The following is a 21,316-nucleotide window of genomic DNA, read 5'->3' on the forward strand; positions in this document are numbered from 1 at the left end:
AATGATGGATCAATTAACTTCCTTAATATATTTATATAATATTATATTATTTAATATATTAATTAACAATTCAAACTTAAATCATAACTCATCACGTTTTTCATCTTATCACTTCATGCTTTGGAATCGGCAACTCAGTTCCCAATACTAGCTGGTATACCCCTTTTAGGTAGTCAATTCCTGGATCTTCTCTAGTAGCTTCGCCTTGATGGCCGACTTGTTCAACACAACATCAAAGTGCTCCTTCAAGATGAATTGAAGTTGGGCAGCAGTGCAACTAGACAAGCGCTGTTCCTTAATTAGGCCCATCACAAAGTCGTAGCTCTTAATCTGATCCAAGTCGATCTTGGGCATCTTTGGAGCACTGGCACCTTCGGTGGCTGACTTTGCCGTCCGCTTCTTGGCCGGCTCTATGTCGGCGGCAAAGATCTCCTCGTAGTCTGGTAGAAACTTTTCGATGCGCTTGTCCTGCTGCGTGGTGTCCAGCAGATTGTCGATTCCCTTGCTGTCAGTGGTGAAATCCAGTGACAGGGCTAGCAGATTAGCCTGCAGGGCGTCCAGTGTAGGATCGTTGATCAGATTGGGCTGATAGTCTACTCGCAGCTTTTTGATGACCTTCTGGAAGAACTCGACGCCTTCGTCGCTAGCTGCGTTATCGGGTTTGTTCCAGTCACACATGTCGAGGTGCCGAATGTGCTTGGCCTCCGGTAGGTAGACGATCTTGAATCCATCCCCGCACAGCAGCGAGCGGTAGTTCTTCTCCTCTCCCTTTTCCGGGGCTTCCACCGGCACCAGGGCCACATAGCGAGGAATCGACTTGCGCTTGCACATAAACAGGCAGATGGCAATCTTCTCGCGTGCCAGACATCGCTCCCACAACGCGCGAAAGAGACGCTTCGAGCCAATAATGCTCTGGTCATCGGGATACATGAAATTTGAGGGTTTGCTGTAGGTCACTTCCGGCAGAGAGGAGCGATGCTTAAAGCCCAGCAACATCATCTGCGGCTTGTGCAGGTTGCGCATCTCGTTTACTTCCTCCATACTCATGCGTAGATTCTTATCACCCACGTTGCATGAGTACCAGCCGCCCGTCGTCTTGATTTGGTACTCGTGTTTTATCTCCTCAGACTCCTGGTCGACCTCGCGAACCATAATCAGCCGTTTGCTCTGCACCACACTGTTGTCCCGACGCAGAATCTGCACCTTGTGCGGGAAGGCGCGTCGCTGGAAGTAATTGTAATACTGCACAGACATGGAAAGATTGGGCCCCAGATTAAAGGTGAAGTGGCCCAAGCAACGACGCAAATAGTCCTGCTTCAGCTTCCGATCCGCAAGGATCTCACGAAGCATCTGGGCATCCGGCACTTGGAAGGCGTCCAGTTCGATGGCTGCAAAAAAATTAAATCGTTGTAAATAAACACAGACTTTACCTAATAATTCCATTTATTTTTAGTTGCATGTGAGCCAATCCAAAACCACAAACCAGTTGAGCTTCACTTGGACGCGGGTGAATGATTGCTCATGTTGATCTGCGAAGTCTTAAAACCTCTCTGGCGAAACTTTAGCACCAACAAGGGGAACAGACTTCGTACAAGGTAAGTTAATAATTTATTTTATATGGCTCCACTTACCTCTTGACAGAGTGATGAACTCCTTGTAGAACGGCTCATAGTCAAAGTCATCCACCATGGGAATGACGTGAAATTCAATCTCCTTGCCCTCCAGATCACTTGCCTTCTGCAAGGCTGCCTGGAATGCATTGCTGGAAGGCGGGTGAGGCGTATTCACATCAGTCATGTAGACGATCTTGGCGTTGTTCAGCTTCTTGCCGCACTTCTCCAGCAGCTCAATGCACAGACGGATCATCAAATCGAACCTTCCGCAGCCATCCGGCTCAGCCAGGCCATACTCCTTGGCAAACAGCGTCTCGGCTCCACCCATGAACTCCAGATAGTGCTCAACAATGGGTTTAGTTAGCTGCCGAAGTGGGAGAAATACTGCGCAGTTATCGGGCACCACAATGTTGTCCAGGGCGGAGGCTTCCAGGGGCATTGGACTATTCTTTGTGTTGGCGAATAACAGACCAATCAAATCCTTGTCGTTCACCATCATCCCAGAGATGAAGGCCGTTCGGATAATGTTCAGAGCGTCCATCAGGCGCTCCACGCCGCCCGCCAGCAGGTTTGCGTCAACCACGAAAAGAAGGGCCTCCCGGCCATGGTAGTCTCGCTTCATGGCCACAGCCTCCTCGTCCTCAGAGTCGGTCAGCAAGTCCACATCGTTATCCGGGTTCCAAGTGGTCATCTTTTCGTATTATTTTTTATTTGCAAGATCCGGAATTTCACAAGCGGGATATATCGACGCGACGCGGTCATCGAAACAGTTTCAGGGACTATCGATGTGCTGTTCAGTTTGAAAAAAATTATCGCAATTGATTTAAACTTGACAAAAGTTGAAACCAAGGAAAATTAAGTTTAATTGATAGAAAGTTCTTAATAATTTTCATACATTCTTTATACTTCATTTACTAATTTTGTATTTATTGTGCGACCGCTTATCGATATACCCCAAGTCCATCGATAGCCCACTCATCGCAGTTTTGACTCACCCATCGACTTTTACAGCGGCAGGCTGACCTCCTGGAAATTAAATTGGATTTGTAGACAGTACGAATAAAAGGATCAAAATGACTGGTATCATGGACACGGTGGAAATGCCCAAATTGCCAGAAAACCAGAAGACCTTTGCCGGCATCCCGGAGGCCGTCTTCCTGGTGAGTGGTCGAATCCTAACCTAGCAATCGTGCAGCTGCACCTGCACCTGGGAACTGTCCACTAATCCACGACCATTTGGTGCTTCCAGGAGGAGATTGACTCGTTCATGCTGCTGCCAGAGAACGAGAACTGTGAGAAGGTGCTGCAGCGCTTGGACGAGCAGCACGGCAAGTACCGATTCATGGCCTACAACCTGGAGGCACGGAGGCGTAAGCTAAAGTCGCAGATCCCGGATTTGGAGCGCTCGCTGGAGATGGTGAATGTTCTGCGCAAGGAGGACGAGGAGCGTGAGACACAGTTTCTGCTCAGTGATCAGGTGTTCATCAAGACGCTGGTGCCACCAACGAAAACAGTTTACCTCTGGCTGGGTGCCAGCGTAATGTTGGAGTATCCATTGGACGAGGCGGAGGCGCTGCTCAAGCAGAATATCACATCGGCTGTGGGAAATCTGAAGTCCGTGGAGCACGATCAGGACTTCCTCAGGTCAGTTTGGATCATTGCACTTATAAAAACACAATGGTTCTAATGAAACTCACTATTTCAGGGATCAAATTACCACGACAGAGGTAAACATGGCGCGTGTCTATAACTGGGGTGTGAAAAAGCGACAGGCCGATGCCAAGAACAACGCCAATAGTCCCTCGTCCTAAGACTTCGCTTAAGGAACCCATCCCAACATCAAACTCAACGGCGGACAGCAGTGCTACTTTTTTCGCGTATTATTTATTTCGACAGATCACCGAAAGGGCTCGGCAGGATTCCCCGCCTGCCATATTCTCGTTCTCCACTGATAACAATAAAGGCGACGCAAAACGCATTTAAATGGCAAGACTATCTATGGTAGATTCGCAGTTCCGGGGGAAATATCCCATTTCTGGTAGTGATGTCCCTGCTGGAAAGGGCATAGTTCCATAAAGCACACATCATTTACACAGCCCATGCACTGGCCACAGCTGCAGTCTCCAGATTCGCACTCCTGGCCATCTAAGCAAGGACTTCTCAATGGACCAAGTGTTTTTAAGATGTCGTTCCTGGGCAACGCCCTGTGATTTAATCGTTGTTGTCAATGTTTCATCGACTGTAGGAGAAATACTTACGTTCCAAGCCGGAGGCAAGCCCCCAAAACCAAAAGTATTTGGCACAACAGATTCCCGGACATCACCTGCATTGTGACAGTGCACTGAACACACTACTAAATCAGATAGTTTGATTAAATCGATTTATATAGATGACAGCGTTGGTGATAATGGCAACGCGCAACGAATTAATTAGGCGTTCTGTTTATTTCAAATCTTTGACCTCAGGCACCTGCAACTTTTTAGCAAATCTGTCGGGGAATCCACACATGCGCCTCATTTGACCTCCCACTTCATTGACTGATGCAGGTAGTCGCCATCTGGACTGGAATAGTTCTTGATGGGGGGAGTGGCAACAGGCCCCTTAACGGCGACGGGGAGTAGCTGGGGATCCACTTCAATGGCAGCTTGATACAGCTCCTCAGACTCTCGGCGCAGCTCGGCTAATGCCTTGTTCTGTGCCTGAATCAAGCGGTCGATGATCTGGAAGTCCGCCACCCGCTCGTCGTGCTTATAGTGCGCCCATTGCTTCTTCAGCAGGGCTCGTTCTTCTAGCTCAGCACTGCCCAGGGGCGGTAGCTTCCTCTGTCGTTTCCTGCAGGGGAATAATTATTACATATTAATCTCAAAAATATGCCTATTCCAACTCACTCTTTCTCATCAATAAGTTCCAAGGGAACCTCCAGCTCTTCCACTGGCTTCAGCTGCCGTGCATTCTTCTCCAGCCTTCGGATCTGCTTCTCGATCTTCTTTTTCTTACGGTCCTCCCTCTGTTTAACGATCTGAGGATCCAATTTCTTCTTTTTCTTGAGGGGTTCAGCGCAGAGAATTGGAGTCGTGTGAAGGCACCGTGCGACAGCGGCACCGGCTGCTCCTCCGCTCCTTTGTAATCCTAATCTGTGAAAGAAAATGTTAGCGGTGGGTTAGCAGGGGTGTTGTCTAGGAAGAGGTGCAAAAAGGTGTAAACACTCACCTGGCAAAGGCGCCCAAAAGCGACATTTTTAATAAACAAAATTGATAAAATAAACTTTTGCGTAATGGGCGAACAGCTGTTTTTGTTGTTGTTGTTCAATTATTTAGCGATGGGAAATTGTTGATGTAAAAGAGTAAATCGAGTATCGAATGGAACCCCGACCGAATCGAATGTTTTTACTCGATGTTTGATGTAGGTGTAGTGGCAGTCGAATACCACTCGATTGCTCACATCTATCGATAGGTCATCTGTACATTTGCAGTTCTCTTCAGCGAGTGCGTGTATGGAGCGACAGAGATAGAAAGAGAAAAAAGTGGCGTCGGAATGAGTTGAGTATCGGAACGGGAGCAGCCCCACAGCCCCAAAGCCCCACAACTAGTCGCTTGTAGTTCTCAAAAGCGCGCGTCGTCAGTTCCGCAGTTCTCTTCCGCCAGTGCGTACGCGTGCGAGTGTGTGTGTGTGCGGCCATACCTCCAAATTCTTGCCGATCACTTTAATCGGATCATATCGGTTTGGATTGGACTGCATTTCTGCTGCCGGTCTCGGGACTCATCATATCGCCAGCCTGCGGTGAGTACTCTATGCCGAGGCATTTTCCGGGCTCCGAACTGGACACGGGATTAGTCATCGCAGTTCGCGGTGGTTTAATTAAAAAAGTGGCGGTTGCTGTCTCCTGTTCCCGCCGCACCCAGTTGCAGGCGGTGGCAAAGAGAAGCGGGCGCGGAAGCAAAAGCCAACTAAGAGAGCGGCAGAGCGGGAGAGCGCACACGTGTCCAGCGGTGCAAGGGAGAGAGCTAGCCCAGGGACGGCGTCCCACTTCCGAGGGGGATCGATGTCTCCGCCTTCAAAGTGAATAACATTAACCACATGTTGATGCGGGTGCAGTTTGTCAGCTAACAGCCTGTGACTATTGATTTAATCAAAGTTAATCAAAAGCTATGCCCAGAAATAAAAGTAGTAGAGAAGTAATCACGTAAAAAGGCATCATGGCTAAACTAGTCTGTTTATCATTTAAGTTTAAAAAACTTAAGCGTCAAAATATCCAAGCCAACATCACCTGTGGCATTTCGTAGCAATTTTTATTTTGTTTTACTTTTGCAATTTTCGGTTTATTTGGAGTGCAGCAATGTCGCCAATGTCACTCAATCAAGAAAGTTTCACCTGTCCGACCAATGCGGAAGCGTCGAAAAACGCTGTTGCATTCGCATTTTTGCAGGTTTCTGCAAGGGTCAGCAAGTTAATGCGCCAAATACCTGCCCGATGTCCAATCTCCAATCAAAATATATGTCGTGTCGTGACATCAATTTATGCTGGGCCAGTGGTGACATGAACACCCAGATTCTGGATGCATGCACTCGGGTCGAGTCAATGGCTTTCACCCAGGCGAATCGCATGCGCAAATGCTGTTGTAACATGCTAATTGATCACTTGCACCTTGGCCTCCGGTCCCGGGGTGTGTATAAATAATTGTTAGCCTTTGCGATCGTCACTCTGGCTAAAAGCAAAGTCAACAGATGGTTATTAACCAGCCATAGAACATTTGCAGGGTAAACAATTAACGGCCATTCCGATAAAGTCGTCTTTTGTCATAGTCGCATCTGGAGACATTTCCATAGGTCGAGAGTACGCGGCATTGTTTCGCCTTGAAGATAAGAATAAGTTGATAGGATTGCATCAATATTAAAACAAAAGATAGGAAAACCTGGTACACTCGTCTTAATACTTATGAATATTCGGTCTTAATGTGATGACAAACGTGATCCTCTAAGAATACAGATAATCTTAAATATTTATAAATGGAAATTTTGAGAGATTTGTTTGAGATCTTTTGTATTTAAATTATTCTAAGCAGTAATAAATTTGAAAAAAGGATGGAGGAACTTCTCTTTTCGTTAGCTGAAAATGCAATTATTTCGAAGCCCCAAAAATCAATCTGAAAGAGGTTAAAGTCTTAATTTACTTAATTTATCAATCTATCAACGAATTCGTAAATTCGAAACTATTAATCGGGGCACAGTGTTTGTGATTCGATGATGATTAAATAGGAACCACTTTACTCTGGAGGGTTCAAGTTCATTACTTGCTACCAGCAGTTCTCTTAAGAGGCCCCGCCACTGAACGAGAGATGAAGAGCAATAAGATATGGCAATATCTGGCCATATATTCTTACATATATACATATGCTTGTATGGGGAGCACTCACACTCTTTCGCAAGCGAATTTATCGGACCGCATAGAAATTTCATTCCGCGATGCCTGCCTGCAAACGGTGTGCGTCCAAAGTCCAAGCGAATTTCGGATCGATCCGATGCGTGTTCTCGGGCATACATATATCGCTAATATATGTTTTAACAGCGCATGCTTAATAAGCACTTCTCGGCACTGTCATTATGCTTAAAGTTCCTCAACCGGTTTGCCTGCCCTACCAGCGAAAAGAACATTGATTTCGACCGATCTCCGGGCCACTCGTTTGGTCCGCCTCTCGGTCATTGTACCATATTTGATGTTCCCATGGATCCAGAAATCCATGCCGCCGCATGTGCCAGTCATTTGTTTGATCACAAACATTTGAATGGAGCCGCAACGGTGACAAAAGGCAGCATCGGGAATCAAGAAAACAGCCTCAGTCCGGCCCACCTGTTGCTGAGGAATAAAGAACTTGGGGTTCCGTTAGCTGCGCAGTGATGCTTAGCTGCCAATTCTGAGCAGTGAAGACAACTTGGGAGATTTAACGCCAGAAATTACAAATATTAAAGGTCTTGTATGTATTTTATTTAAAATTAGAAACCAAATTAAACCGTTACCAATATAATGAATGAATGCAGTGCAATCTCAAGAAAGTAATGCTTCATTTTTATAAAATAAAAAATGTAGAAGTAACAATTTTTTGTGTACTAAATTATTTTCAATATTTTTATAGAAATTCATAAAAATACCTATAGTATTCTTGATATTAATAACTTTGAAATTCGTTGAATGAAAATTTCAGTAAATACATATATGAACATGTATCTACAGAACTATAAAACTCTTGAAGTGATGAGATGTTCACATTTAAACCTCTGATTAATCATTATTTTGGATATTTATTTTATAAAGCAATTTAAATCTAGATTATTTTAATTGGTTTTATTTTCAAATAAAATATTGGACAACCTTAAAAAAGATTACACCGCCACTTGGGTTTCGAATAAACTGAATATTTTCAGGGTTGCCTCTTTCTCATTTGACTTTGACGAAATTCATATATTTCGCACATTAATCTGACCATTTTTGGAAACTTGTCTCGTTTCTTTTCTCTTTCGTTTGTTGTCGTTTCTTCTCTTCATTTCTCTTTGCCCTTGTATATGCGTATTCACATATATACCCATGTAGTTATTTGCTTGGCTTAAGTATTTTACTTTCATTGTCTTTACCATAATCCAGACGGGTTTTATGTATTTTTGGCAAACCCACCTGGCCGGTCGGGTATTATGTAAGATGAACTCTCAATGGTTTCACCGCGCCCTAGAATGCTAAACAAAAAAAAAAAAAGCAGAAGCGCAGCAGATCGCAAAGCCCGGGAAAAGGCAAAGCACCTCCGGCAGTAGTGACATCGGTTAGCGATCCGGAATTTTGCATTTAAATATCATTATCATTAACCCAGAGACGCGCTGTCGAGAGTGAAACTTTCATCGAGGGACCCAGCCAGTTGGCCAGTTGGACAGGTGAAGTTGTGTTTGGCCTTCCCATCGAAGACCAACGAAACAAATAGGTTTCGGACCAAAGGGTTGCTCTGGGAGCAGAGGCGGGCGTGGTCCGTCATCCACTTGCGCTTTCGTTTCCACATTACCCATTACCTCGTACTCCGTACTCCATGCTCCGGGCGATCGGAGCAAGTGATCACTGGGCTGCCTTTATTTGTTTTTGTATTCTTTTGTGGAGCTTGGAATGCCAAACATTTAACGGCGACGACGCAGCTCCAAGATTTCGAACTTACTTTATACTACTGCCGTGGATTACTTTGAACTGGGAGAAGTACATGCACTTGAAAATACTTGTACTCGTATGTTTACATTATTTTTATACCCGGTATACTCGATGAGTATAAGGGCGTATTGTAATCTTGGAAAGCTATAAATATATATAGACAAAGAGTAGGGAGCGGTTCGAACCTATAAAGTATATATGTAGGATCCTGATAAACATTTAGATCATTTGCACTAACGAGTACATGTTACTGAGAGGTGTCTACAATTTCAAGGAACATAGTTGGAAAATTACTTAGGGAATCAATCAATTACATATCAAGATGCATACATCTTTGGCTTCATAAAACTCTACTATTAGCCTATGGAAAATAAATTCTGGTAACATACTGTGCTGTATTGTGGACAGAGTAACACACAAAACAGCAACTTCTCATTTAGCTTATCCCTTTTTTTGTGTGTTTTTAAATTATATATTAAGTGCCCGCATTATTTTGTTTTTGCCGCCAAAAAAAGGTTGGGCAGGTGTTTCCATCGACCTCCATCGACTCTCCCGTGCTGTTTACACACACTAAAACACTTGGCAGACGTTCGTGTGCCCCACTCATTCATAAATAAAAAATGTCGAATAAATTTGCTCGGTCCGTTTTCCACATCTACGACGAGTAAGTCATGTGGGAGGCAGAGGTACTGGTGGGCATGGATCATCATCGTTTGTCCATGCAATCAGCGCTATCCGCCGCTAATCAGATGGGTCCACATAGTCACACACACATAAATAGAGGAGTATGGGAATCCACGAGATTGGGGATGGGAAATCTGCGGAGTTCCGGCCAACCAACAAAACGTATCCATGAGGTATCGAAACGTCTTTGGTAGCTGCGCAACTTGACCATGAAATCCATTTCAAACTACGTGCTGTTATTTCCGTTTTGTAAGCGAGTTAATTTGCGTTGTTTCGACCAATGATTTCTGCAATTTCACCGCACTTTGCAGGACGGACAATAACACTGACTGACTTTGACCCGATTAATTTCTTGTTTTATTTTTGTGGTTCTCAATTAATTGTTCATATTGAAGTTTATAACCAAATACGCCTGGCTTGGCTTCTAGCAAGCGGTTTGCACTTTATGATTACAAAAATTAAATATTTTACATTAATTGCAATACTAAAGATGTGAACATAAATGTATAATGTATTATACTAAATGGAAATATTTATACGTATAGGCATTCGATTCTCAGAACCCAGTGTTTACTTATGGTTTTTAACGATGTCCAAAGTTTTATTTTCACACTGTAAAATGTAATCAAGCCTTTTAGGAGTGCATGTAAGCAGTATTCTTTATAGACAGAAGTAAACAATAAATAAATAAATTCATGTAAACAGCCTGCAAACTTGCCCGCTCAACAAATGTTTAACACATCAAAAGGCCTCGACTCCTGAACCAAGGCTATTTTAGCTTAGAATGCATTTAGGCCTAGTTTAGGAGGATTGTTAAATTCAAAACCTGCCTAAAAAAAAACTAATTTAAATATGTTAATATCAGAGGCCGTAAAAAAAGGTACCGTTTTATTAATGAGTATTGTATTCTGACTCTAAATGCGACCGAAAGGTTTGATCATTTCAGACCTTTGGAATGCCCTATTTTTCAATTCATACAAAGCACAAGCAGAAAAAATACCTTGCAATCAATAGTAAACAAAAGAGTTCTTTCAGAAAAACGTAGAATTTAGGTGTTTTTGATCAAATTTACAAGAACAATAACAGAAGCTAACTTCGGCAAACCGAAGTTTCAGATTGAATGTTTAGATTAATATATAATTTTAGATTAATATACAGTGTCGATATATATTAAATTTGATTAAATTCTGTTGAAAACTTGAAAAATTATATGATTTTTTCGTCAAATTTTCCGATCGTTCCTATGGCAACTATATATACGTTTATATATATAGTCCACCGATTCACCATGCTCCGACTTATATCCGAGTAAAATTATATAGAAGAATAACTCCATAGTTTCATTAAAATATCTAACTCTTAAATTTGTTTCAAAGCAAATCTCGCACATATGCTTATGATTCCCAACTGGTTCAAACATCCCCGGAACGAAGTGACTTCCGCCGGCCAAGTCTCAGAAATGTGTTGTGTTGCAAAAGTTGCAAGTCATTGTTTATTAGTGTTCAAAGTTAGTAACTCATCATACATACTTGTATTTGGACACTTACTGATCATGGTTACTTACTGGTCATAGATACATTCTGTTCAGAGTTATTTAATGCTCATAGTTACTTAATGCTCATAGTTAATTGCTAATTAAAGTTACTTACTGGTCATAGGTACATACTGTTCAGAGTTATTTATAGCTCATAGTTACTTAATGCTCATAGTTACTTAGTGCTCATAGTTAATTGCTGATTAAAGTTACTTACTGGACATAGTAACTCACTGATTCAAAATCACATCTCGCACATATGCCTATGATTCCCAACTAGTTCAAACATTCCCGGAACGAAGTGACTTCCGCCGGCCAAGTTTTAGAAATGTGTTGTGTTACAAAAATTGCAAGTCATTGTTTCTTAGTGTTCAAAGTTAGTAACTCATCATACATACTTGTATTTGGATAATTACTGATCATGGTTACTTACTGGTCATAGATACATACTGTTCAGAGTTATTTATAGCTCATAGTTACTTAATGCTCATAGTTAATTGCTGATTAAAGTTACTTACTGGACATAGTAACTCACTGATTCAAAATCACATCTCGCACATATGCCTATGATTCCCAACTGGTTCAAACATCCCCGGAACGAAGTGACTTCTGCCGGCCAAGTCAAAGAAATGTGTTGTGTTACAAAAGTTGCAAGTCATTGTTTATTAGTGTTCAAAGTTAGTAACTGATCATACTTACTGGTCATAGATACTTACTGCTCATAGTTAATTACTGATCATAGTTATTTACTGATCATAGGTACTTAATTAAACATTACTTATGATCATAGTTACTTACTGTTCATAGTTACTTACTGTTCAGAGTTACTTGATGTTTATTGACACTTACTGATCATAGTTAATTAAAAAGTTAATTAAACTTCTGACTAAAATTATAATACCCTGCAAGGATATACAAATCTAAATCAGGATTTGGTGTCACTGGTTTGAAAAGATAGCATCAGTATCCCTTGCTGACCGTATCATGGAATTTATAATGTTACTTTTGTTATCAGGGTTGGGAACATACACATATTCCCACTGTGTGTCTGGACATCTAATCTTGGGCGACACACCTCAGAAAAAAGGCGCTGAACGACTGACAAAGGGTCGGACACATTTGCATTTTCTGGCAAGAGAACGGAAAAGAAAGAAAGAAAGAAAGTGGCGGAGCGGTGAGAATATGAAATGCATTTCCAGTTGGCCAAGTACTGGGCCAGACTGGTCGCTCGACTGGCCAGTCCACCAATTAGGCCTAAAGAATGCAGATAACGGTGCCTTGGCTCCAACTCTCTCTCTCTCTCTCTGTCCCTGCCTCCCGAGCTGCATCTGCTTTGGTTCTGCTTCTCGTTTTCACGTTTCCCGTTGTCCAGTTTGCCGGGGATTTCCACAGGCACCTGTTGATTGCAGTCTCGCTTCCGAACGATGAGGTGTCTGCTAGGCGTCTGCTAGGGGACCGGAGTCACCCCTTTCGTTCGCTAATTGTAACACCCGCTCACAGGCGCACTCGCGCTGGCACACCGTCGAGGCCCGGAAAGCGAAAGTGGTTTTGGCAGCACCGGAGCGGCGCTCCAATGGCCCACAGCCAACGAACTGGCCAGCAGCAGGCCAAATCCAATGCATGGATAGAAATGGCCAACAAGCTGTCGCGTCAATCGCTGTTACATCAGCCAACTGTTGCTGCAGAAGATGGCGACTTGCCACGGAAAGCAGAAAAGCAGAAAACAGAAAAACCCCGCTTCGATCTCGCTGCGTGCTTTTCTCTCGTTCTCTTTTTCTCCCTGCTTCCAAACACACACACGCACACACTGACACATTTGGGCCTGGCCACAACAACGGCCAACATTGTATATCGACCTCTACCACAACTTTAAAATCCTTCTAAAGTTTCTTGAAAATTCTTTGGCCATAGATATTTACAATTTTTTTTTTTAAATATATTTCTTCATAAATCTATCCTCTTTTCTCATCACATTATAAATCATCATATGAATTGGTTATTATAAGAAAATTATTTATAGAAATTTGTAAATTATTTCCTTGCAATGTATTATAATTTCAGTCAGAAGCTTGAAAAGTAATGAAGGTGTCATTTTCGAGCCTATAAACCTTCTTAATAAGCTTCAAAATCTGAGTCGACCTAGCCATGTCCGGCAAGAATTTAATTTTTTTCAGTTTTTGAAAATTTAAATATTTCATAAGGGGTTACGTCGTTAAAATTGCAAAATTGTTGATTTTTTTTTAAATTTTAAATTGAGTATGCAGATTTATTACCCTAACAAAAACTAGCATAAAGACAGTTTTTAAATTGAAATTAAGGCTTTTTTGACTGGGTTATGAAAGATTTAAAATTCCAATTTTTTGATTCAATTCCAAACCGCAAGGATGTTGTAAAATTCGGTTTCACGAAGCTAGATTCCCTTTCTGGTTAATAAATTTTTATGGTTAATAAATTTACCCTGAAAATGACTACAACTATATAAATTATTTGTTTGTTTAAAATTCTGATAGATTTAAACCTTATTTACAGGGAAATTAATTGATTGATTTATTCACAAAAACTATCAAGTTCAAATGGGAATTCCTTTCTAAAGCTTTCGTTTGGGCTGAGATTCCCCCAGCTTATGGTAGTTTTTTAAAAGCAGTCTCTGATGCTATCCTCCCCACCGCCACTGTGCATAAAATACATAATTTGCAATGTAAGCGCGACTTCGGCCGCAAATATGAGCCGAGACGAAGCCCGGACCGGAGGCAGTGGTGGAGGTACGGCGGTTTGGCCATCTTTGATCGGCGTGGAGCATGGAGCGCTGCGTCAGTTGTATTTCTGGCACGCTGGCCAACGGTTCACGAAGCGGCTAGTGTCTGCGCCTCGCGGCTCTCGAGCGGACGCCTCCCGATAGCCTGATAAGCCTGGGCCACAATAATAAAATTGTAAGGCGATACCCCCCTCGATTTTCGATACTCGATCGACACCCGATACACTCTCCCTCTCTCGCACCTGACTGGGGACTGACCCGCTGCAGGGCGACTTGCTCCCTCCCGCTTGGTACTTGGAGTGATTCACCGTTAAGCCGTATAATCGTTTTACTCGTGCGCGCACTGATCGATTCAACTTCGTCGTGTCGCTCCGTCGTTCCGATGTTACTGCTCCCGCTACCGGTACCACTACCGCTGGGCCAGTCAGTTGTCGCCGCCGCCGCCGCCGCCGCCTGATAAGGTTCAGACGCACATCCAACCAGCCGTCAGTCGGCTTAAAAGCGTGCAAGGCAGAGCATCGCGTAAACGTGAACGGAACGGAACGGAACAGACGCCGCCGACGCAGCCTGTTGCCAAATAATACCGATTAGCCAAGAAGCCAAGAAGGCCGATTGTCCGAGTGAGTGTCCAAGTGACCGAGTGCGTGGGGAGTGACTGTGATTAGATAACCATTTACCGGGGCACTCACCCACCAAATTAGAAACCCAGGCGGCAAGTGACAAAAAAACCCAACATTACATACACACATAGCCGCGGCCCAAAACTCTGGCCTATCGAAAACAAAATAAATAAATAAATAAATAACTCGGTGGTGAGTGATAGTCAAGTTGAAATATTAAGCGCGAGGGAGGCGGCAGGTGTGCGTGGCCCAAAAACTAATGAACTCGGCTAGCTGGACGCTCGCGTTTCGGTCTTAGCACATCGCACATTGTATAATCGCACCAAGTGCGGCCCGGAACGTGACGCGATTAAGGCAGCAGCGGCGGCAGCGGCAGCAGCAGGTGGCTAGCCAGGAGGTGCCGTCTGCCACTCTAATGCCAGACGGAAGTGATTCGCCTTTTGACCGGCTTATCTATCAAATCCAATTAGCCGATCGCTGGCCTCAATCTGACCAATATATATGCTCATGTGTGGGGTTTTAGAGCGTACTGATAAGGGAACCGACCGACTCATTGCAGATTACCGGGAATCATTATATGGGAATACTTGAAGGAAATTGCCTCCCACTATCTGGCAGTAGATTAAAGCTCATTGGCATGTGACTCACTTGGCATGGCATGGCATGGGTCCCGGGGGCTTATCACCGGAGGATGCGTCATCCGGCATCGTCTCCTTCAAGGCGAATGAGCTCCTGGCTGGGGCCCTCTTGTGCATCGATTTTCCAGTTAATTAAGTTTTCTAAGTGAACGATTGCCATGGAAAACCCAGGTCATCGCCGTGTAATCTACATACACTCTAGTACTACTACGCCCCCGAGGGTGAATGGCGATAAAATCAACAAACTCATCAAACTATTTACGCTGTTTCTCTTGTTCCGCGCCTGTTGTTCTAATTGCACTGAAAGAAAAGGCAAAAATTCGATTTCTTAAGCTTGAATTGAACTTAAACTCTAATTTAAATAATTTAGCTAGGATCTAAAGAGTATCTCAGGATAAGGAGTAGATATGGAAGAGAGTAATATTTTGAAAACTTAAAACTATTCTGAAACTCCACTTGTCTTTCCTGGATATGTATATGGTATCCTTTTTTTTCCTAATCAAAAAAAAAACCTTTGATAGATACCTATACTATGTATCCTTATCATTGGATTATCCTAATATTAAATACCAATAGTTTTCTCACCGTGTGTGCTTCGGGGGCGTCGCCGCTCTAATTGATTTCAAAAATGCAAGCTACTGCAAAACCGAGCCATGTAAACATTGGCGTGCGGGCATCTACCACCCGGTTTGGCCTCCGCTCCCTTGGCCACCCATTTGCTAACTATTACGTAGCCAATCTCTTGGCGCGGCCTTCAGGACTAATGACGGGAGGGGGTGGGTGCTGATGGTGGTGGTGGTATATGTGTGGCACTGGCGGAAGAGCAATAGCAACAGGCGTCTCGGCTCTCGATGGCTCATTGATTGTTTACTTGGGCGCAAACATGGGCGACACTCGGGCACGGGCGTGTGCTCAAACACATGTCGCCCGCCGTGTTTGTTTGCCGATTTGTGTATAGTTACCCGCCCTGTGTTTCATATGTCTTGCATCTTCTTGGCACCTCCGCCAGCTCCACCGCCAGCCGCTTACATAACCGAGGGCGCTGCCTCCTATATATCTGCCAACGAGGGGTAACGAGGGCGGGCGGCATGGCCCATCCCTCGGCGGAAGCGTCATCGCTGGCGTTTCATAATTTATGCAAATCAAACAGCGAAATCGCAAGTTAAGCGCCCGCCATCGTCGCACCTTGCGAATGCGCTGGCTCCAGCCTCCAGCCTCCAGCCTCCGCCGCCTCCAGCCACCGCCAGTGTATAGTCGAGGCCGATTCGGAAAGCGTGCCACTGACCCACACAGCGACGACAACAACGGCTCACCAATTGCGACAACCGCGAATTTCGCGCTGGCTGAGGCAACGCGCTGGCAGCGGCAATAAAAGCGGCACATTTTTGTCAACGGTTATTGAGCCAGTTGCTCAACTCTTACGTCTCCATCGGCATCGTCATCGCCAACGCCATCGCCATCCGCCATGGCCAGTTTATTGTTCATGACATTCAAAAAAGCAACCTGAAGTGGCCGCAACTCGTCCGTGCAATCGCCTTTGACCAGCGATGGGAGGTTGTATCTGATTAAACGCAAAAAAAACCTATAATTATTTCATTTCCTTACCATTTTCTCTTGGCAGCCCAAAGTTCACATTTCAGGTATTTAATGTTAATTAGGTTGTTGGGGATTAAAGGTTAGTTGGGGTGTATCTCTAGATGTTTCATTAAAAGGTATTCAAAACACAATTCAAATCCAATAATCGTAGAACTCGGTAAGATTTGACCGGAGGAGAATCTTTAGCATCTCTGCTATACATTTTCTATCTAAACAAATCTAAAATATTCCTGTAAAGACCTTGCCTTATGCTTATTGGAGTGTGTACTGTATACACACATAGAGCTGCTGGGAAAAACAAAAGCGAAACCGCGAAGCCCAGACTCTGCTTTCGCTCCTCCCTCCCTCGTTCCCTCTTGTCCCCTGGCAAATCAATTGATATTCATAAGACAATGTGGCGAGAACCAGTAACTGGAAGCGTCGCGTCAGTGTGATTGCCTGAACTCGCTGAACCCGCGCACAGCTCGAACCACTGTGCTGGAATCTGGTATCAGGAATCCGGAATTCGCTTGCCTCGACTGGTACAGAGTGCAGTCTTTGTCCAGGTTAGCGGCATCTTAATTGCAGCTAGCTGGACCGGCAAGTGTTAGGGCCCAAGTGTGCAAGCGGCCAAGTCACGCCCCTCATTACCGCCTCCGTTGATCCGCCGCCGTCCCTGCCGTCGTCGTTGTCGTTGCCGTCGTCGTGTCTATTTATTATTTCCCGATCTAAAGTGTTGATTAACGGCCGGATTGTTAATTGCATGAATCTCGCTTTTTATTTTTATTTTTTTGCATGTGCTTCGCCTCTAATGCATTGGCAATTAAACTGTCGTGTGCCCGGGGCACTAGAGCCTTAACATCCGCAGAGCCACAAATGTAGAAACCAACAGCGTCAAGTTCAATGCCATTGCCTGAATTTTGGAGCTCCCTGTGGAGCTCCTTAGTTGGCCAAGCTCTGTCTGTCTAAGTCAAGTTCAATGCCATTACTTCAATTTTTACGAGCCTCATAAGTTGGCCATGATTTAAACACAGCGCAGACTATTCCATCAGCCGGCTGCCAGTGGAGATGCTATCTACACTACCCTAAAAATTTCCTATTAGTGAACATCTCCATTTCCATATCGTTGCAGTTTAATTGAACAAAATTCTGGACTGATTCCATTTGTAAGCATCACAAGAACCACCAATAACGGCAAGATGGCAATTCTACTGCAAGATGCCCAGGAGTGGTACCGGGACCTAATGGACACCAAAAGTGGTAAGTCTCTGGCAATCCCAGATTCCCGTGTGTAAGGATTCGCTATTAATGCATTACTCCAATCATAGATCCACGCGTGAACGATTTCTTTCTGCTATCCTCGCCGCTGCCTACACTGGGCATGTGCATATTCTATGCCTACTTCAGCAAATCTCTGGGACCCAGGCTGATGGCCAAACGCAAACCAATGGAACTCCGTTCGGTGCTAGTCGTTTACAATGCGATACAGACAATATTTAGTGCGTGGATTTTCTATGAGGTAAGTTACCTATGAAAACTCCAGCAAACCCCAACCTAATATCCTTTGGTTTGCCTTAATTTCAGTACTTAATGAGTGGCTGGTGGGGCCATTACAGTTTCAAATGCCAGCCCGTGGACTACAGCAATAGCCCCATGGCCATGCGAGTAAGCTTTTAGCAGGGAAATCATCTGAAAATATGTATTAAAACAAGGCCTTGGTTTTCAGATGGTCAACATTTGCTGGTGGTACTACATATCAAAATTCACCGAGTTCTTTGACACGCTCTTCTTCATTCTGCGCAAGAAGAACGAGCACGTTTCCACACTTCACGTCATTCACCATGGCTGCATGCCCTTTTCCGTTTGGATGGGTCTAAAGTTTGCCCCAGGTACGTAGTGCTCAATTGGGACGGCAGAAATGTTAGTAAAAAAATCAGTATTTCTTGTGAACTCGATATATACATTGATCTTTATCCTTAACTCATAAATCTATGCTTCCTGCAGGTGGTCACAGCACCTTCTTCGCTCTTCTGAACTCGTTCGTTCACATCGTGATGTACTTCTACTATATGATCGCTGCCATGGGTCCAAGGTATCAGAAGTTCATCTGGTGGAAGAAGTACCTGACCACCTTCCAGATGGTAGGATTGCATATGGATGCACACCGTGTTTGCACTCAAACGCACTCTATACACATTTCAGGTTCAATTTGTGGCCATCTTTACGCACCAATTCCAGCTGTTGTTCCGCGATTGCGACTACCCCAAGGGATTCATGGTCTGGATCGGGCTGCATGGCGTCATGTTCCTCTTCCTGTTCTCCGACTTCTACAAAGCCAAATATCTTAATGCTGCTCGACGACGCCGTCAAGCGGTGAAGGCAAATGGCCATAGCAATGGGCTGCATGCCAACAGAGGCCTCTCCAAGCACTCTGGCGAGGGCGATGCACTGCTCTCCAACGGCAGCAATAAGGGTGCTTGCATGGTAGGTTGATCCACAGCTACATAGGTCCAAAGGCATGGCAGATCTGTGACGCAATTGGGGGACCTCAAGGCGGCCCTTGAGAGCTATTAGTGAAGGCTATGCAAACATATTTACTTGACTTACGCGCGGGACTTTCGATCGCACTAAAGCCCCGAGCCGGGGTGTGGAACCTGTTGGGGAGAGGAGTCGAAAAGCCGGTGTGGGGGCAGTTGTATCATCATAATTTTGTTGATCAACTTAAAAATATTCTAACTAGCTAAGTTAGGCAAATAGCACTTGCAAACTCTCAACGCTAGCGGGGGACGTTTCAATTAGCGCTCACATGTGAAGCCGGATGCGAAGGCCCAAGCCCAGTTCCAATCCCAATCTGCTAGTCTCTGCCGCCGCGGGGCTGCCCATTAGGAAAGCACACATTGATGAGAGCTTTTACTAGCGGCACACACGTGCCAATGTGGCAAAGTCCCAAAGTATCAGCGAACATTGAAGTCTGATCCGTCCCAAACAAACTCATCTAAGCAATCTTTCTGTTCTCTCTCTGCAGCCCGTCATCGACGACGAGTACGTGAATAGCAACGGTCATGCCAATGGCGGATTCTTCAAGGATGGCGTGCTATCCACCAACGATGCGATCTTGAACCCGGACAGCAGTAGCTCTAGTCTGCACCAGCGCAAAGTCAAATAACTACTACTTAGGTGTACTACGATGATATTCATTATGTTTATGTTAAGTGTTTAGCGTGTAACAGAACCAGATTGAAGAACAAGACCAGCAAGAAACTTGGCAGCAATAGCGGATCCAGTATGACAATTGATTGGCAGCATACAGCAAGGCAAAATCAGGCAAAGAACTCAGTTTATGAATTGTTCTTTTAATACTTTATATTATAAATACGTATAATATGAAAATTTAGTCGAGCCTAAAGTCGGTCGTACCGAACAAGAAGCAAGTAACTAGACACGAGTGACTAGGAAAGAGTAACAAGAAGCTAGTTACTAGAAGCCAGTAACTACCAACAAGAGCAACTAGCAACAAGAAGCAAGTGACTAGGTACAAGTAAATAGAAACAAATTACTAGAAACAAGAGCAACATATGGCCCACCCACCCGAACCGTCAACTAAAGCTAAGTAGGAAGAGCAGTGGCAGCACAAACTAAGAGCTAATCAAACCCTTTTTATATAAACGTTTTCTATGGCACCCGTTTACAAGCCCCTTTTTGAGACACTCGTACGCGCAAGCAAACTTATTTTTCGAATGATATTTGCAGGCCGGCTGCATTGCAGCGTGTTCTAAACTAGCATCAGAGAAACCATTTACCATTTACCATTATTATAATAGCGTTTGCGTATATGGACGCGGACAGAGTTATGTGTGTGTATATACTGATTCTTAGGAGCCTGTATCACTCTAGTTGTAAACGTTTTTTATGGCAATTTTTGATAACAAGAGACGTAATCCTAACGATAAAAGATAGCTAAGCATGCTCTCTTAAGTCTGCTTTAAACTTAAAGAACACGTTAAACTATTTGTAGCTTGGTTTTGTATATTGAGAGGACAGTTTGTTGCAATACTTTGTAAAGGTCTAAATAGTAAAACTTATTTATATATTGTAGCTAGCTAGCCAATTGCGAAATGTAAAACACTACACAACACATGACACCACCACCCCCATACCGCCTAGCTAGAGATACATATGTATAGTCAGGCAAAACGAAACAACAAATTTGATCATATATATATATATATACATATATGAAGATAAAGCTTTTAGACTCTAAGTGCAAAACATGGCTTACGAGGAGCAGACAATCAGTTTGAGCGTTGGACGTTGCGCCACAAGAGGGCAGATGGAAGAAGAACAAGTGTTATTGTCAACTATTCGTATATATTTTATTGAACCTCATTTTGGTGTGGCTTATATAGGTGTATACTTTATTACCACTTTTTGTATGATATACCCCCTGTTCCCCCCTTTGGTTTGAAGTTGTTAAACGGTTTCATTTCAGAGAGAAGATAGAACCGCGAAGCGATAGCGATAAGCTGTTGCGAGTAATTATTTTTTTGTACGTGTAATTCTGTATGTTAACCTGTGCGTATTGGTTTCATTGTTAAGTTATGTGGTTTAAGCTGACAAGTTCAAAAACTATAAAAAAAAAACCTGAATAAAGCTTATTAATTTATATTAAAAACTATGAGAGTAATTCTTTGGTCTTGGGATCAGTATTATATATTGCA

The 21,316-nt window shown here is 43.8% G+C and overlaps 4 protein-coding genes and 1 long non-coding RNA gene across 8 annotated transcripts; 2 read left to right on the top strand and 3 right to left on the bottom strand.

Annotated features, from left to right (window-relative positions):
- Positions 1-2: 2 nt before the first annotated feature.
- Irbp (Inverted repeat-binding protein) lies at positions 3-2,416 on the bottom strand. The gene is made up of 2 exons (XM_020961746.2): positions 1,632-2,416; positions 3-1,388 (listed from the first exon to the last, which is right to left on the bottom strand). Exons 1-2 carry the CDS (start codon positions 2,302-2,304, stop codon positions 166-168), a joined length of 1,896 nt encoding a protein of 631 aa, XP_020817405.2. The 5' UTR covers positions 2,305-2,416; the 3' UTR covers positions 3-165.
- Positions 2,417-2,590: 174 nt separating this feature from the next.
- Positions 2,591-3,597, top strand: mgr (prefoldin subunit mgr). The gene is made up of 3 exons (XM_020961748.2): positions 2,591-2,773; positions 2,863-3,257; positions 3,319-3,597. The coding sequence occupies exons 1-3, from the start codon at positions 2,687-2,689 to the stop codon at positions 3,422-3,424; spliced, it is 588 nt and encodes a 195-aa protein (XP_020817407.1). The 5' UTR covers positions 2,591-2,686; the 3' UTR covers positions 3,425-3,597.
- LOC147642626 (uncharacterized) lies at positions 3,479-3,968 on the bottom strand. The gene is made up of 2 exons (XR_015273293.1): positions 3,872-3,968; positions 3,479-3,805 (listed from the first exon to the last, which is right to left on the bottom strand). It is a non-coding gene; the product is annotated as an uncharacterized LOC147642626 (long non-coding RNA).
- Positions 3,969-4,011: 43 nt separating this feature from the next.
- Positions 4,012-5,089, bottom strand: mRpL40 (mitochondrial ribosomal protein L40). The gene is made up of 3 exons (XM_020961747.2): positions 4,824-5,089; positions 4,502-4,747; positions 4,012-4,445 (listed from the first exon to the last, which is right to left on the bottom strand). Exons 1-3 carry the CDS (start codon positions 4,847-4,849, stop codon positions 4,127-4,129), a joined length of 591 nt encoding a protein of 196 aa, XP_020817406.1. The 5' UTR covers positions 4,850-5,089; the 3' UTR covers positions 4,012-4,126.
- LOC110190470 (very long chain fatty acid elongase 7) lies at positions 5,041-21,270 on the top strand. Of its 4 annotated transcripts, none has more exons than XM_020960990.2 (8): positions 5,041-5,393; positions 17,731-17,858; positions 17,927-18,117; positions 18,183-18,263; positions 18,325-18,487; positions 18,603-18,739; positions 18,801-19,082; positions 19,624-21,270. In XM_020960990.2, exons 2-8 carry the CDS (start codon positions 17,798-17,800, stop codon positions 19,762-19,764), a joined length of 1,056 nt encoding a protein of 351 aa, XP_020816649.2. In that variant the 5' UTR covers positions 5,041-5,393; positions 17,731-17,797; the 3' UTR covers positions 19,765-21,270. The 4 variants fall into 4 exon arrangements, with proteins under 4 accessions (XP_020816649.2, XP_086696282.1, XP_086696284.1 ...); XM_086840156.1 differs by lacking the exon at positions 5,041-5,393 and adding an exon at positions 13,763-13,940; XM_086840158.1 differs by lacking the exon at positions 5,041-5,393 and adding an exon at positions 13,816-14,577.
- Positions 21,271-21,316: the final 46 nt, after the last annotated feature.

The sequence above is a fragment of the Drosophila serrata genome, unplaced genomic scaffold (genome assembly GCF_035046125.1).
Source record: "Drosophila serrata isolate PLE 108 unplaced genomic scaffold, ASM3504612v1 contig_382, whole genome shotgun sequence".
Taxonomy (NCBI): domain Eukaryota; kingdom Metazoa; phylum Arthropoda; class Insecta; order Diptera; family Drosophilidae; genus Drosophila; species Drosophila serrata.

Bases quoted from the DNA above. Each gene is read 5' to 3' on its own strand.
- mgr (XM_020961748.2), top strand. From the start codon at position 2,687: ATGACTGGTATCATGGACACGGTGGAAATGCCCAAATTGCCAGAAAAC. The intron at 2,774-2,862 runs GTGAGTGGTCGA...TGGTGCTTCCAG, and splicing joins TCCCGGAGGCCGTCTTCCTG to GAGGAGATTGACTCGTTCAT. The intron at 3,258-3,318 runs GTCAGTTTGGAT...TCACTATTTCAG, and splicing joins CACGATCAGGACTTCCTCAG to GGATCAAATTACCACGACAG.
- Irbp (XM_020961746.2), bottom strand. From the start codon at position 2,304: ATGACCACTTGGAACCCGGATAACGATGTGGACTTGCTGACCGACTCT. The intron at 1,389-1,631 runs GTAAGTGGAGCC...ATTTTTTTGCAG, and splicing joins GTTCATCACTCTGTCAAGAG to CCATCGAACTGGACGCCTTC.
- mRpL40 (XM_020961747.2), bottom strand. From the start codon at position 4,849: ATGTCGCTTTTGGGCGCCTTTGCCAG. The intron at 4,748-4,823 runs GTGAGTGTTTAC...TTTCTTTCACAG, and splicing joins CTTTTGGGCGCCTTTGCCAG to ATTAGGATTACAAAGGAGCG. The intron at 4,446-4,501 runs GTGAGTTGGAAT...ATTCCCCTGCAG, and splicing joins GAACTTATTGATGAGAAAGA to GAAACGACAGAGGAAGCTAC.
- LOC110190470 (XM_020960990.2), top strand. From the start codon at position 17,798: ATGGCAATTCTACTGCAAGATGCCCAGGAGTGGTACCGGGACCTAATG. The intron at 18,118-18,182 runs GTAAGTTACCTA...CCTTAATTTCAG, and splicing joins GTGCGTGGATTTTCTATGAG to TACTTAATGAGTGGCTGGTG. The intron at 19,083-19,623 runs GTAGGTTGATCC...CTCTCTCTGCAG, and splicing joins GCAATAAGGGTGCTTGCATG to CCCGTCATCGACGACGAGTA.